The following is a 16438-nucleotide window of genomic DNA, read 5'->3' on the forward strand; positions in this document are numbered from 1 at the left end:
CCTTAACATTTTTGTACCTTCCGGCATGGGTACTAATCGAAATAAGCGAGATACAGAATCTGGCGCTCTGACTAATATGTACAACGCAAGCTTTTAAAGTGAACCTTTAATTGAAAATTATTTAAATTGTCAATAAATGAATATTTCTAGTACTTGGAAAACATATCTATCAGAACCCAATCAGCGATATCTAGTGATACTGACCTTGAATTGACATTCCTGAATCTGGCTATTCCATACTTCTCATATTTCTCTATCTAAAATATTTAATGGCACGCCATTATTGTTTGAAATGGCTCATTTGTAAAGGAGTAAATTGACATAACAAATCAGAAGGTGAACTAAAAATTTGTAGTCCTTTTTACGAAGCCCAGTGGCTCTCAATGTTTTTATTCCTCTCTTTCGCCAAAGGAACACCTAGGAGTATTCGAAAATAATGAAAAACTCCCAGACGGCTACAACTGAAAAAATATCTAGACGGCCATGACCTCTAATGAGACAGTGAGAGCATTCAAAGTCTGAAGTGTTCAGGATTTCAGTTCTTTCTTTCTTTTATCTTTTTTTATGTTTTTTTTACTCCCAAAATGCTCAGAATGTTCTTCTTCAGGCTGTTAGTAGAAAAAAAACGGTAAAAATCACACTGGTAGCTAACACTGGGTCCTAGTTACTGGGGGTAAAATTCCACACAAACAAGGGGGTCGTGTGACCCATGTGTAGAGCTGTAAGTCTACACTAGCAAAGGGGTTATCGTGGTTCAAGCTGTTTGTTATACTTGAAGCAGACCAAATACAAGACGGCTAGATCTGTGGCCGAAGGCAACGATTGTGAAACCTTCACTAAGGCTTACCAACTTATCAGGTTTAAAAACTGTTTGTCCCACTGAATTTCCCTAACTCGAACTTAATAACAATCCGGGTACCGATTAGAATTCCGACTAAAAAATTTGCTTTCGATTCCCAGCTTCCTGGGCAATGATTCAGGCTAAAGAAGGAAATCAAAATCAAAGCTCGAGCCGGGGGGGGGGGGACATAAACTGAGAGTCAAACCGAACTTGAGCAGGATAAACTCGGTGACCTAAGATTTTACATTTTATTCTGAAAACTCATAGGACAAACGGAAGCTCAGTTTCACCCACTAACAAACTCCGCATAGAAACGCTAAACCCTCCCTTTTGTGACGTGTAAACAGTGTTAAACTCTCGTTTCTTGCGATGCGGCTTCTGTTTTCCACCGTATCTGCGGATAGAGAGGACGTCAAAGCCGGTTAGACCAGACACTCTAGGGGCTACAGACACATCAGTAATCTCAACATGTCCAGTAATGAGCTTAAGACTTCCAACACCCTATCCAAACCCAACTAGTCACAAAACTATAAGTCAGTTTAATTCAAAAATTCATTTTATTTGCAAAAGTATGTTAATACACATAGTAACTTAAAATCAAATAATTTCAGATTCATATATTCGAACAATTTTTTCAACTTAAGCTTAACTTCTTTTAGACAACCAACTCTCCTCAGATAAATCCTCCCACTAATGTCGGTTATTAGAAATACCACTTTTGAACACAACCTATAAAAAAGTGATTGCGAAACTTAAGTGTGCAAAAATAAGCAAATTTAATTGGCTATTTTTAAAATCACTACCTATATAACATACTATTATTGGCTAGCTGCAATGACAATAAAACATTCAGGACTGAGAAGTTGTCACAAACCATTTTCGCCAAAACATGGCGGCTCTTTCAAGCTCGTATCCAAAATACGAAATCTATGATAAAAAGTGATTCTGGGCTGCAACAGACCCAAAAGTGACTTTGCCAAAAATTTCTTAGACACGCAATATTGGGGATACTTTAAGGCTAATGCCTTAAATGTACTGTTCTCAGATCATCTGAACAATATGTCAGAGAAAGCATTACATTGAACTCAGGTTTGTGAACAAACAAAGTAAAAAATAACACATTTCCGACTACTGAACTTAATTTTATTGCTCCATTTTTAAGCTTTTCTTTTCTAAGAAAATAAAAAACTGTTTAGTTGATACTCTTTTTTTTCAAATAAATTAAACTACAATCAGAACTTCATCGTCATTACGAATGATTTTAGGAAACTGTTTTTATGTTACTGATTTGAACTCAAATTTTCCTTGTATTTGCGGCCAACGAGAAAGGGGCATATAGAGAGCCAAACCTGAAGACGTTCAAGTTGGTTTTAGATGCAAAAACATACTTTTTAAGGGGACGGAAGACAGGAAAATTGCTTAAAATTGGCCATTTCTTAGTATTGCATATAAATTCCGAAAGTTGGCTGATTTCTGTTCCGTGATATTGCCTAAGCGCTTGAATAGTTTGCATAAAACCCTTTTTATTTGCTCCCTTTTTCAAAATGTGTTGTATCACCAGTCATCGTATAAAAGAAGCTTCAACTTATATTTAGACTGCTATATTTATTCATGCATATTTCACTTCAGAGTCCTGAAATATTAAACCAACCAAAGAGAAATAATTACTAAATACACGAAATATTTCATTTCTAGGAGTCTAGGAAGAGTTCAACCATGGATGTTGAAGACACTGATCAGCTGTGGCGCGCTCCTGCGGATCGAATGCTAGCATTGGGAGTAAGAAATCAGTAAAAGCTTGAGCTTGCTCATGAGGCCATTCGTATTTCTCTGTCAGGACTTCGTAGAGACCCCATGGCTTCAGTTTTTTAATGCGACGCAATTCACCTAAAAAGAACAATGGTCCAATGATTGGCATATCGCTTTTTTTTTGGTGCTTATATCTCTGTATAAAACAGCTATCCTATGATAAAATCACGTATTTACTCAAAACTATGGTGGGATAGAGATGGATCGTCTGCCAAAGCCGGCGTCTTAGGCAGCTTGACCCTATAAAAACTTCACAGCAGTACCAGTATCACTCAAACAAGAATTAAAATGTGATTTTAGAAAGGGCACCTAAACTATTAGTAAGCCCTAGGATCACCCTAAACTTTGGGGTAAAATACTCCAATAACAACATCTTATTTTCATCCATTGCCCATAGTACTCATAATTTGTTTTCAACTAATTAAAAAGGAAAAAGAATTTAGAACTAAATTTACAAAAGCAGGAATTTTCTTTGCCAAAGTTAGGCAATCTTTTTAAATATATTTATTTCTTTGAATACGTGCTTTTTCAATGGGACAGTTGCTTAATCCAGACAATTGCTCATCGATTCATCAGTCGAGAGCCCCAATCACAGATCGTTCAAACGAGAAAGATGGCAGACTACCATACACCACTGATACCAGAACATGTGCAGCCCTTTAAAAATCATGCACGGAACTAACGACTTTAACATTCAAATTTCTTCAACTAGTCTGCCTAATTAGGTACAAACGAAATTGATGGAATTTAATGTCTTACACGGTTAAATTTTCACCGATAAAAATTGCCTGATTAGACATTACCAATACAACTACGAAGAAAGAAGTTTAAAGGCGGAACATTTTTTGGGGGTCGCCAATCTTCTTAGTTTAAGCGATCAGTAGCCCAGATGGATCTTTAGAATAATTGTCAAGATTGCTTACATATCATATATGGCGAAGAAAGTATTTTGTTAAGGGATGAGAGGATGTCATGTTTCTACTGAGGCTGGTAATAAGTCGGCACCCTCTTATTTTCCTTAATTGCTCTGTAAAATATATTTGTTGTGTATATGGTCATTGATTGAGTAAAGTACTATGACATTTCTTTATAGCCCTTAATTGACACAATAAATTCGTATGTCAGAACTTGAAATTATTTCGTTGGATTTCGCTAATTTTTAGTTACTTAGGCTAGGTAGCCTAGTCAAAATGTGATTTTGGCTGCAAGCTAGAAGGGTTTCACAAGCTTGCACAATAATACTAGAAATGGTTTTACAAGAGAGGCAACAATAGATTAATATTCTTCAATGGGATAACAAAGCAAGATAGAATGAAAAGAAGAAAAAAAAATACTTGAATGAAAAGAAGAGAAAGTTGTGAATACTGATAAAAAAAATGTTTTAGTCTCGTCGTAATAATAATGACAATGAAAAAAAACTAGATAAAGAAAAAGGAACATAATAATAAAGAAATTCTAAAGAAATACTGGGCAACTAGAGCGCAGGAGGCCATTTTAACAAGGATAAAAAAATAATATAATTCCATTTTTATGTTCTATGATCATAAATAAAAAAAAAAACAATCTTTAATACTTTCTTCCTTAACTTCCGTTGAGATTCCCGAGATGACTCAATTAGAATTCTATCTTACAACTCATGTTTCTTTGATATCAATACTAACTGGTAGCCAATTGAAAATCTAAACCTTCACAGGGCTAACAGAGGGGACAGAGTCAGCAATCATTTTTCATAAAAATAGCAACTAAAACTTGTATTTAAAAATCCAATACCGAAATATTAATTATATTTTCAAATTTCCTCAAATCTAACAAATTAAAAAAAAGGATCGTTTCTGTTTCTGTTGTGTTTTCAAGTTTATATGGCAAATGTAAAAGAAGTTCATTTCCTTACTTTACTGCCAATTAACTTTTTACTTTTTTTTCTTTACTTTCACTATCTCATTTTTACTTTGAAGTATCTGTAGTGATTTTACAAACGTTTAAAATGACTAAAATAGATAACTGAACAATACTTCAAATAAGAAGCAAATTAAAGAATGGTAAATTGGTCTTAAAAACTGAAAATGAAAAAATATTTCTCAAGAGATGCATGAACCCAATATTCTGTGAAAGATTTTTTCTTAAATCATCCGTATTGTTTTGAAATAACAAGAGGGAATCAAGAAATTTGGCCACAGTCAAATACAAACTAGGAGCAGAAAGCTACAAGGACCAGATGGAAAACAAAAACCGTTAGTGGAGACAAGAAGGGAAAGCACAAATTATGAAAGGGACTTGCATTTACTAGTTGTATTTTAAAGAGCTTAACCAGGAGAAGTTCCAATTCATAGAAAAGATGCAGGAGTTTCAAAGAATAATAATAAAAAAAAATTAGAGAGAAGCTCAATGCTACCAGAAAATGAAAAATAACTCCGAATAGCAGCAATAGAAATCCGACCTGAGAAGAAAATGTTGTTTTGTCGCCAAAAAATCGTAAACAACTTTCTCTGTTGAGGCATTTTTTGGAATAAAACAAAAACAAAATAAAAATTAGAGTAATTTATCAATAGCTTTTAACATTTGCTTCTCTACCTAGTAAGGAGCCTTCTCATGGCACTCCTGAGAGCGGTATGTACAAAGCTATAGTGGTACAAAATAGAACAGGATACACAACAAAATCGTGAAGATGCAAAAAAAATAACAAATAATCAAACCTGTTAAGAAGTTAAATGAAAAAAAAACGATTTTGTGACAAGTAGCTATAACTTGCACCAAAAGGACAAGATACATATAAAATTGAATTCAATAGTCTGAGCTAGAATTTTGATAGTGCATTGACTTTTTCTTGGAGAGGGGTCTAAACTTATTTAGAAAACAGGAAAAGTGTCCCTTTTTCATCAATTTTAGACTTACTATTTGAATATATTTTAGGAAAAAAAAATTTCAAAAATGTGTTTCAGTAGATGGATAAAGCTGAATCTCAGCTATGGAACGACAGCAAAGTTGTTGCCTTTCGTTGATATATTGAAACTATAGGAGAAAAGAAAACAACATACCAAAAATTTAAAATCCCCAGGATAAAATAAAGCTTAAAACTAAACTTTGAAGATTTAAACGAAGAAAAAAAACTTGTGAGTTTTTGATTTTTTGAATTCATATTTTATGAAAAATAATGTGCCATTTCGAAAATCAATATACATAAAATGTAGATTATAGCACATCGAAATAAACAAAACAAAATGCACATATTCCAGAAGCGACCTCATTTGCTAAACTCCTGATTTAACACAAAACCACCTTGTAGTCTCACTTGCAACCTTATTTGAAGCAATGTTATTCTCGCATATAGCACTAACTACTTTAATTTATTTGTCTGGCATACCATACAAGGATAAGACCTTAGACACTTCTCGATTATTCATCTAGGACTGAAAATTTGGTCGACACATTCTTTACTCTTTCTAAAACTATGCTTTTCTTAGAACTTTATCTACAGAATCTTTCAGTAAAAAATTATCATAATAATAAGTACTTTTCTACCTACAGAAACCAGGCTAATGCCTCTATAGTTACCCACACCCAGTCTTATCACCATCCTTAGAGAGGCGTTTAATTAGACCTTTCTTCAAATCTTTAGGTACTTCCCCTTTCAAAAATTAAATTCAATATAATCTCCAGTATCTTACATCTAACCTTATAACCACCATAACTTTTTTTTACCACACTATCAGCAACAGAAGCCGTATTATTTTTTTAATCCTTATAGTACCGTCACTAATTCTTCCTCACAAAGTACATCTTCCTTTACATCCGAAGTGTCACAAACTTTTTCGTTCTTTTCTATATCTTTACTTGTAACTCTATCGCGGTTTTGCACATTTTCATAGCGTTCTATCGATCTCTCTTTAACCTTTTCCTTATCATCAATCGTTGACCTGTTCCTATCTTTAACTGGGACAAGTCCAGATTGACTATTCCCTCTTAATTTATTATCATGCCAGTACAATATTACATTATAATGCCGTCTGGTTGCATCTTCCAGGTCTTCTGTAATTCTATCCATGCCCTCCACTTTACACCTCCGTAGTTTATATTTTAATGATTTTTCTCTCAAATTCTCATCGTAGAGTCTGCCAACGTCACAGCTCCCAGGAAGGTAGTTACCATTCCGAAATTGCAGCTTTAAATTAACCCCAGAATCTATTAGATGATGATCTTTACTTTTAAGATCAATAACAGCACTCCTATATTCCCTAGAATTTTGTGTTGTTCCTGTCAGTAGTCAATTTACAATAGCCTGTCTTACCATCAATTGAATAACATGTTAATTTGTGTACCATTTTTATGACCAAATACTGTATTGGTTATAACTAGATTGTTATACTTAAAAAATCGCAACAGTCATTAACCATTACTGTTTTCTTTAGCTACGCCAAATTCACCTAGGCAAGGATACTGTCTATATCTATTTCTACCGACTTGGGCATTCAAATCTCCTAATAAAAATACTTTATTTCTATTTGATCCTTTCTATTTGTTCCTGTAACTTTAAGTAAAATTCATCTGAACCACTACTATCTCCGTCAGTCGGTTCTACAGGGGCCATTTAATTCATAAAACTAGCGGCCAGAATTCGATTATTAATACCTTTCCAACCTAAACAACACTCAGCAGCTTCCTTATCAAACAGTTCGTGGTAACGAACTGTAGTAAGGAGCGACCCGGCTCAATAGTAACCAAAACTCTAAAAAATGGAATTTTGATACCAATACCTACATCAAAAGAATCGCATTTTAATGCTGATTTTAAATATATAGGTTTCATCAAGTTTAGTCTTACCCATCAAAAGTTACGAGCCTGAGAAAATTTGCGTAATTTTAGAAAATAGGGGGAAACGCCCCCTGGAAGTCATAGAATCTTGACGAAAATCACACCATCAGATTCAGCGTATCAGAGAACCCTACAGTAGAAGTTTCAAGCTCCTATCTACAAAAATGTGGCATTTTGTATTTTTTGCCAGAAGGCAGATCACGGATGCGTATTTATTTGTTTTTTTTTTTTTTTTCCAGGGGTGATCGTATCGACCCAGTTGTCCTAGAATGTTGCAAGAGGGCTCATTCTAACGGAAATGAAAAGTTCTAGTGCCCTTTTTAAGTGACCAAAAAAATTGGAGGGCACCTAGGCCCCCTCCCACGCTAATTATTTTACCAAAGTCAACGGATCAAAATTCTGAGATAGCCATTTTATTCAGCGTAGTCGAAAAACCTTATAACTATGTCTTTGGGGACGACTTACTCCCCCACAGTCCCCGTGGGAGGGGCAACAAGTTACAAACTTTGACCAGTGCTTACATATAGTAATGGTTATTGGGAAGTGTACAGGCGTTTTCAGGAGGATTTTTTTGGTTGGGGGAGGGGTTGAGAAGAGGGGGATATGCTGGGGGAACTTTCCATCGATAATTTGTCATGGGGGAAGAAAATCTCCATGAAGGGAGCGCAGGATTTACTAGCATTATTTAAAAAAAAAACAATGAAAAAATAAATATGAAAAAGTTCTTTCAGCTGGAAGTAAGGAGCAGCATTAAAACTTAAAACAAACAGAAATTATTACCCATTTGAGGGGCTCACCTCCTCCTAATACCTCGCTCTTTACGCTAAAGTATTTTTAGTAATTTCAACTATTTATTCTACGGCTTTTGTGATTCTGGGGTCATTCTTAATGAATTGGGACAAAATTTAAGCTTCAGTGTAAAAAGCAAGGATCTGACAAGGGGGCAAACCCCCTCATATATGTAATAAAAATATGAGAATACAAAAGTTCTTTACGTAAGCTAATTTATGAATTACGTAAATCTTTTACTAATAAAAATATTCGTAAAAAATTTAAAATCCTAGTTGCCTTTTTAATTAACCAAAAAATCGGAGGGCAACTAGGCTTCCTCTCCCGCTCTTTTTTTCTCAAAATCATTCGATCAAAATTATGAGAAAGCCATTTAGCAAAAAAAAAAAAAAAATGCAAATTCTGTTTTAATTATTCCTCTGCGGAGAGCCAAAATCAAAACATGCATTGATTCAAAAACGTTCAGAAATTAAATAAAAAAACAAGTTTTTTTAATTGAAAGTAAGGAGCGACATTAAAACTTAAAACGACCAGAAATTACTTCGTATATGAAAGAGGCTGCTTCCTCATCAACGCCCCGCTCTTTACGCTAAAGTTTTTTACTGTTTTAAAAAGAAGAATTGAGAGAAAGAGTCAAACTTTAGCGTAAAGAAATATTAATATTAATTATAATATTATTATAATTATAATAATATTACAATATTATAATAATATTATAATAATATATTATAATAATCATATAATATATTATATTATATTATTATTAATAAACAATTTAATAATATTATTAAATTGTTAATAATTGTTAATGAAATAAATTGTTAATTATGAATTAAACTATTTATTAAATTTATGAATTACTATTATGAATTCATGTTCTTAGTGAACTACGACAAACAGTGGACACAAGAGGTTGTGTTGAAGTTACTAGGCTATACAGAAAATAATTATAGCATATCGAAATTAAAATCCACTAACGCCGAAAAGCCGTCGCTATTTTTACTACATTTATTGCATAATTCGTTTGGGTAGGGAAATTAAGGGAAATAAAAAAAATTCGAGAGGAATAGAAGCACCGGTCACTATAACTACATAAACTGTATCCACATTTTGTCACATAAGATGTAAGCAAACAATTAGATAAAGATAATCAAATGAACAACAAAACAAGGTAATACAAAGGAATTACTGCAAGCCAAAAATCCTGACGCTCTCTTAAACACACTTGTCGCCAATATTAATAATTCTTAATTGCTCATTGATATTCAAATCCTGCACCAGCAAACAGTCAAGAAAATTCAATTAGGGTACACTGAAATATTGCTAATAGAGAAATAGTGTATAGCGGACGGGCGTTGGCCAAGCTCTACTCAACTTTCTGTGATCATTCAATTTTTTTTTGCTTCTGCAATTTTACCCTTCTTAAGACAAAAGAATCCGGATTAATTATTCTAAAATTTTGCTGTTTCTTTTGCCTTGGACAAACAACCGAGTCTTTATTAGAAAATTTATTGTCCTCGATATTAAAGAAAAACTACAATTATTGCAGAGAAAGCTGTCATACACAGCTTGTGTTCATATTTCTTCGCATCACCGCCTTATTAGGTTCTTCAGTTGAATTTTTTTTTTTATTCTTTTTCTTTCTCTTTTTGTGTGTGTTACTCTAGGTATTATACTAGTGTATAGTATGGATGAACATAAATAGTAATATCAATATTATTATTTGCACATAGGGGGGGGATTAATATCACTGGCGGAATAAGAACACTCTTAACATAACCATGATAGGTATACTATTCAGAAATTCCATCATCAGCAGAACTTGAAGGCTATTTACGTACCTTTTTAATATAATTTGTGGATTAAATATTTGAGTCAGCTCGCTGGGTTTTTAAAAATAATAGTAAATAAAAGTAATCTGCAAAAAAAACCGACGCCATCTAGTGTTTGGCGCTTCTTGGCACTTTCAAGGGTAATAATAAGCCAAAATTAATATATTCGGTGTGATTGGCGAAAATTAGTATAAGCCAGAAGGCTAAATATTGCATAACATTTGTGTTTCCTTTTTTTTATACTAGTGTTGGTTTCTGCTCTTATAAGTTACTCATATTCTTTGGGTTCTACAGCTTGGTATGAAAAAACCATTAATTGACTTAAAATCAGTATCGGGCAGAGAAATTCTGAGATGTCCAAGGCATACTTTTGGATTGAATGAGATTTTGGTTGTTTTTCCATGTCTACTGGACTTCCTCTTTGAATAGCCTTGTGTCCGGCTCTTGGACATCAGAGAAGAGTATCACGTTGTTATGTATGCTGTAAATTATGTTCAAAAAATAACCAAAATATACTACATAGCCGTCTAGCCAAATTAACTAATAGACAAATTTAAAATATTAAGAATCTTTAGGAAGGTAAACTAATTCTTCCAGTGCTCTTTATTTACTGGTCTCATTTCAGATGTATATTCTTCGCATGAGGTAGGGAAAAATAGACTAAATTAATGGGACAAAATATTTTTCAGCGCTTCTAGCTCAATGACTAACACACATATTTGTATGCCCTTTACATTGAATTGTAGCCACATTGTTCATGCACAAGCTAATTTCTTATTACTTTATTTCAATTAAGTTAAATTCTCGTATAAAAACATTCCTTGTGAAAACTTTAATGGCCTTGTTTGTACTCTCCTGTATATACCCATCATTCTGGACATGAATATATCTTTCTTTTTTATTTACTCAAGTTACATACTGGCGATTCTTTATGTTCATTAATTTATGTTTCGGCATTCTCAGCCAATTTTCTAGTTAATAGCCATCATTTCCGATCAGCTTTTTATGTTAGCCATATTTGGCAGGAGTCAGAAAAAGATTGGAGGGTGGATATTGCCTTATCCCCACATCTGTTCATCGCCCTTAGTTTTCTCAATACTTTTCCCAAATCTGAATTTGACGTTTCAAAGATCGATCACGGATATTAAGCTTCAGAGGAGAAGATTATTTTCTGGTACATATCAGTCTTTTTTTCCTAGAATTAAAAACTTTTGAAGAGCTATTCATTTCTGTGGCAGGCATACTATATAAGAGATGGGTAATGCAAGGGTTGAAAGTTTCTCACCTAAACGCAATTAGATTATTATGGGACGTTGAGGCATTTGAAGGAGGTTAATTATTGACAAATGTTGTAAGGTCTCTTCAACCACTAGAGAACCGAAAATGACGAGTCTACACATATATTTTTAAACTCGATGCTCTCAAAACCTCGCCCTCCCCCGAGTACGACCTCGTTGTACATATGCAAAAATTAACAATAAAATACATCCCACTCAATCTTTCAGCATATATTTTATTTAGGTATTTAAAAATCTTATTTTTGTATTTATAGCACTTGGGGAAGAAGTGGGGTTCTGTCATTTTATCCTAATCCCATAAGACTACCCCCTTTCCTTCCCCCAGACAAACATACAATTATTGGTCTTGGGCGGTCTTTTAAATCATTTATTTTGCGCATTATTTATATCTACTACTACTACTACTAATAACTCATTGCGGCACCAAGCCGCCTGAGGCCAACACAGCTACGCACGCTCCTCCTCCAACCTAATCTATTCAAGGCCTTCGTCTTTACACCCTCCCAGGAAGTTCCCATTTCCTTATTTATTCGGATTTTTTTTTTTTTTTTTTTTTTTTTTTTTTTTTTTTTTTTTTTTTTTTTTTTTTTTTTTTTTTGTCAGTACTATATTACAAACTGAAAGCTGGCTTGTTCAAACGAAATACATTTTTATTGTTCTTTTTTCTCTTTCACTTGTTTTCTTTCTTTTTTATATCACAATCAAATCAGTGAAGTACGTTTGCCTAAATATTACAAAACTTATAAAAGAAAGTTAAAAGAACTTTCTTAAGCTCATTATAGCTTAATAAGCAAAGATAAAATACCAAAACGCATATCAAATAAAAGACGAAAAGTCCTTCAACAAAGAGTCCTTTACTTTTGAAAGCTTATTAATAGAAACAGAAGAGGAGTCTGAGACTCAAAGACAGTCGATGACAAAAGACTCACGAGTTAAAAGAGACAAATCAAATTCCATTGATCTATTTTAAAAGTGATTATAGTGACTTAAAATCACGATACTCTCCGGGACAATAAATCCTTTTTTTTAATGAAATGAAATATAAAGTCAAAATATGTAGTGTTCCAAGCAAGTAAAAACAGAAAAAGAAAAAAAAAGTCAAAGGCATACAGGAAAGGTTTAAATCCAGGACTGATTCGTAGCCAGCCAAATTTTTTTTAGAATAATATTCAGAGACGTGTCTAGGACGTTATCTGGCGGGGGTGGGGCTAATAGGGATAGGGGTATGATTCAGACCCTAATGGGCACAGCTTAAGAAGCAAATACAGAAATTTACACTTAAAATTTCTTAAACAATGTTCAAAACCTGTCACCAAGTAAGCCATTTGGCCAACCATAAATAAGTCATTTGGAAGCTAATTTGAATTATTCCCCCCCCTACCCCTCGTGTGCAGACACACTAATTATTGGTTCCAATTTAATATGTGTTCACATACTTTTCCATGTATGAATGCTTTAATTTGCTAATCCAAATTTAACATTGTTAATGAATGTTAGTGACTTTTTTCTTTGACTAAGCGACTCGTATGTCTTCCCTCTTTTTACAGATCAAGGAGCCTTTGGGGGCATAGTACAGTGTTTTATTGTATGTATATTTAATCATGAATGCATCTTATATTACTAATTGCAATTTTTTAAACTACAATGCTACTACTATTAACAACGCACAGGAGAAACCAAGCCGCGGGAGGCCAACATAGTTGAACACACCTATTCCGACCCAATACATTAGAAACTTCACTCTTTACCCTATCCAAGTCCAGTTTCCTTTAAATCTTTTTTATCATGCCCTACCTCTCCATGGAAACGACATGCTTTTTGGTGAATCCTAGATGGATGGCCAAACAGCACAATCTTTAGCAATCTAGCAAAGAGCTTCACCCGCATAACGTGGCCAGCACACTTAACTTTTCTTTCTTTATATTCCCAGAATATGGAATCGAGCCAAGCTCTTATTGTCTGATATACGGTCAGCAGAACGAGCTCCTGAAACAATCCTTGACGATTCCTCAGCAAAACATTTAACACACCTTTCCCAGCCTTTTAAAGAGCCCACGGAGCATGACAGTACTTCACCACTGCCATTAAAATGGCTTCCAGCATCCTAATCTTCGCGGCTTTATCTTCCTATTCTTACATTCACTACATCCACCATCTTTTACTAGTAATGCTGCCTGGGTAAGTGAAGTTACCAACTTAATCGATTTTCCTGTTACCAAAAATCACCTATACACCTTCATTTATTCCAAGTCTAAGCAAATTAGTCTTCTTGGCATTCATTTTTAAATTTTTTCTTGAATCCCTAATTCTCAAAACATCCTAATTTAAATCATTTCAATAGCACTTTTACCTAGGACATTCAAGCTATCTGCATAACCTAAATTTAACCTTCCCACGTGACACCATGTTCTTCCGCAACATTTGCCGTGCTCCTTAGGGCAATAGGTACAAACAACATATATAAACGAGGATGGGCTGAGCACGGGCACAACCGTGCTTAACTCCGGATTCCACAGTCAACCAAATACTAACTTCAATTCCGGAACAATGCAGTTCTAGTTATGACTTGTTACGGCCGGATCTAATTCTCCTTGTTATTAAATAAAAGAAAAATACGTCTTTTTTTTACAAAAGTAAAGAGCAAAGCTGTCTTGAGCAAAAAAAGACGCAAATTATACTGAATAATGAACAACAAGTTGAAAAGAACGAACATTATGCTTAATAGAAAATGAAACTAAAAATGTACTTATAATATACCGAAAATAAAACTTCTATTCAATTCAAAACAGACAGAAATTACTAGACAAACAAACTGGTAAGTCATCCCCCTTGTACTCCAATTATAATAAAAAAAACACATGTTAAAGCGCAGCTTTTTAAGTTAAGAAAACAGATATTAGACGTATTAAAAACAAAATCAATTATGAGCTCAGATATCAGAAGGCAGATATTAAAGTTAAGAGCGATAGGTCAACCTGGAGGTGAAGCCACCAGTAAAGTAAAAAAAAGACCAAAAACTTCATTTCTCTATTTTTGTTCTTTTGTATACTAAACCATTTTAATTACTACTCTCACAATTTCATTATATTATCAAAAAAAAAAAAAAAAAAAAAAAAAAAAAAAAAAAAAAAAAAAAAAAAAAAAAAAAAAAAAAAAAAAAAAAAAAAAAAAAAAGCATCATAAAAGAAGAAGAAATTGAAAAATATCATAACCAAACACCCAGCAAGCCAGGCAAAATCCTGCCTGAACATTGTCAAAGTGGATAAAAACCCCAATAACGGCTCTCTTTGCCATAGTGAACAATGGGATACCTCTTGGTTCGAAACCATCAGCCTTCTTGACCAATGACAGCACTCCATGGAATGCAAACATCTGCCCTTCCCTAGCACTTGGAAGAGTTGTCAGTCTCGCTTCTTTCCTGAATCAAGCACTAGTAATTACGAGCAAATAAAGATTCCATTTAATTTTCTCTGGGAGAGAGGCTCGACCCTTGAGTGAAGCAAAAATATGAAAAAAAACTGAGGAAAAATTCTCATAGCAGCAAAGAAAACAAACTTATCGACAAAAGTAACAAAATCCATACATTTTAATATACGTAAAGTCTAATTGGTTTCTAGAGTCTCTTCCAAATAGCTGAATTACCATCTTTCTATTAGCATTCCTAAGATCCCAAACTCTTATTATTTGTCTTATTGACATTCCTGGTATATACAAAAGAAGAAGAGGAAACATGAAAGAACTATATTTCGAAAATGGGGCGCTCCAGACGACAGTTATGAGCATGGATTGGTAAGATCCAGAGGCGTAGTGACTAAAAGAAGAAAATGATACGCTATGCGTTAAGTGTTGAGAAGTTTGGTTTTCGTTGGTTAATTAAGATTAATTTTATTTTTAATTATTCTTTAATTCTTTAATTATTCATTAATTAAGAATAGTTTTGATATTAATTTATATATATATATACATATATATATATATATATATATATATATATATATATATATATATATATATATATATATATATATATATATATATATATATATATATATAACCCTAGTCAGCCTTGCTGACTAAATCCAGGGTGATCCAAATCCATGCTGACTAAATAATAGGTTTGGTTGGATTAGGTTTGCTTAGATTATAACTCATTTCTGATATTTATAACCAAACTCAACCCAATTTAGCCTAACCTAAACTAAACTAATATAATCTAACCTAACTTGAACTTTTACCATCATAGCTTGCATAAGACTGAAAAAGCTGGCTTGTAAAGCTAATTGAAACCAAGCAGAGAAAAAGGAATTTCGGAAATTCACCAGTGAATGTCAACATTAACCAGATTTCGGATATTCACGGTATTTTACCCAAAAGTAGCACACAAATAGCATTAAAACAATAGACCGCATGTTATTGACGGGTTATGAAAGAATACAAATAAAAATATAAAAAAACTTAAACAATAGTAATAACTTACACAACCGTAACTTAGACAAAAATAGGAAATAACCAGGCATAAAATAAATACCCAGTTTCTTTTTTATCTTTTAATGAGATTTAAGATTCCTGTTCCCCGGAAAATTGCAATATATATATATATATATACATAAAAGTAAAATAAAGACTACTTACATTTTCTATCAAAAAAGTCTCTCGAATATTTTCCAGACATAGCTATTCGTGGCGGTATGGTTCCTACTAACTCAATTATGTGAGCTAAATGGTCTTCATCTCGTGAATAATCTTCGCCTGAATGAGGTTCAAATAAATAGTCGCCAGTTGCCAACTCGAAAGCCTGAAAAAAATTCACTTTTGTCAAATGATAAGTTTACTAACTTCTCACACCTCAATTGACATGACACTCCAGTTTAGGTGGATATAAAACAAAATGTTTGTTGAAAAGAAAAGAAGTCTATAAAATTGCTATCTTACAGAAGAGCAACATTTTTATTATCCAGGCAATTCTTGGATCACATAATCCTGCCAGTTTCTCTGAAATCAACCTTAAAGTATATTGAAATGGCCAAGGTTTTACATAAGCAACCAATCACATGGCAAAG

General features: G+C 33.4%; 1 protein-coding gene across 1 annotated transcript in view; it reads right to left on the reverse strand.

Moving 5' to 3' along the window:
- Window positions 1-1379: 1379 nt before the first annotated feature.
- LOC136026684 (uncharacterized) overlaps window positions 1380-16438 on the reverse strand; it is a 136592-nt gene continuing 121533 nt past the window's right edge. The window contains exons 12-13 of the mRNA XM_065703428.1: window positions 16011-16173; window positions 1380-2728 (exon numbers count right to left, since the gene is read on the reverse strand). Of these exons, the coding sequence (XP_065559500.1) occupies window positions 2541-2728; window positions 16011-16173 (351 nt within the window). The 3' untranslated portion in view covers window positions 1380-2540. The remainder of the gene's footprint in view (window positions 2729-16010; window positions 16174-16438) is intronic.

The sequence above is a fragment of the Artemia franciscana genome, chromosome 4, assembly GCF_032884065.1.
Source record: "Artemia franciscana chromosome 4, ASM3288406v1, whole genome shotgun sequence".
Classification (NCBI taxonomy): Eukaryota; Metazoa; Arthropoda; class Branchiopoda; order Anostraca; family Artemiidae; genus Artemia; species Artemia franciscana.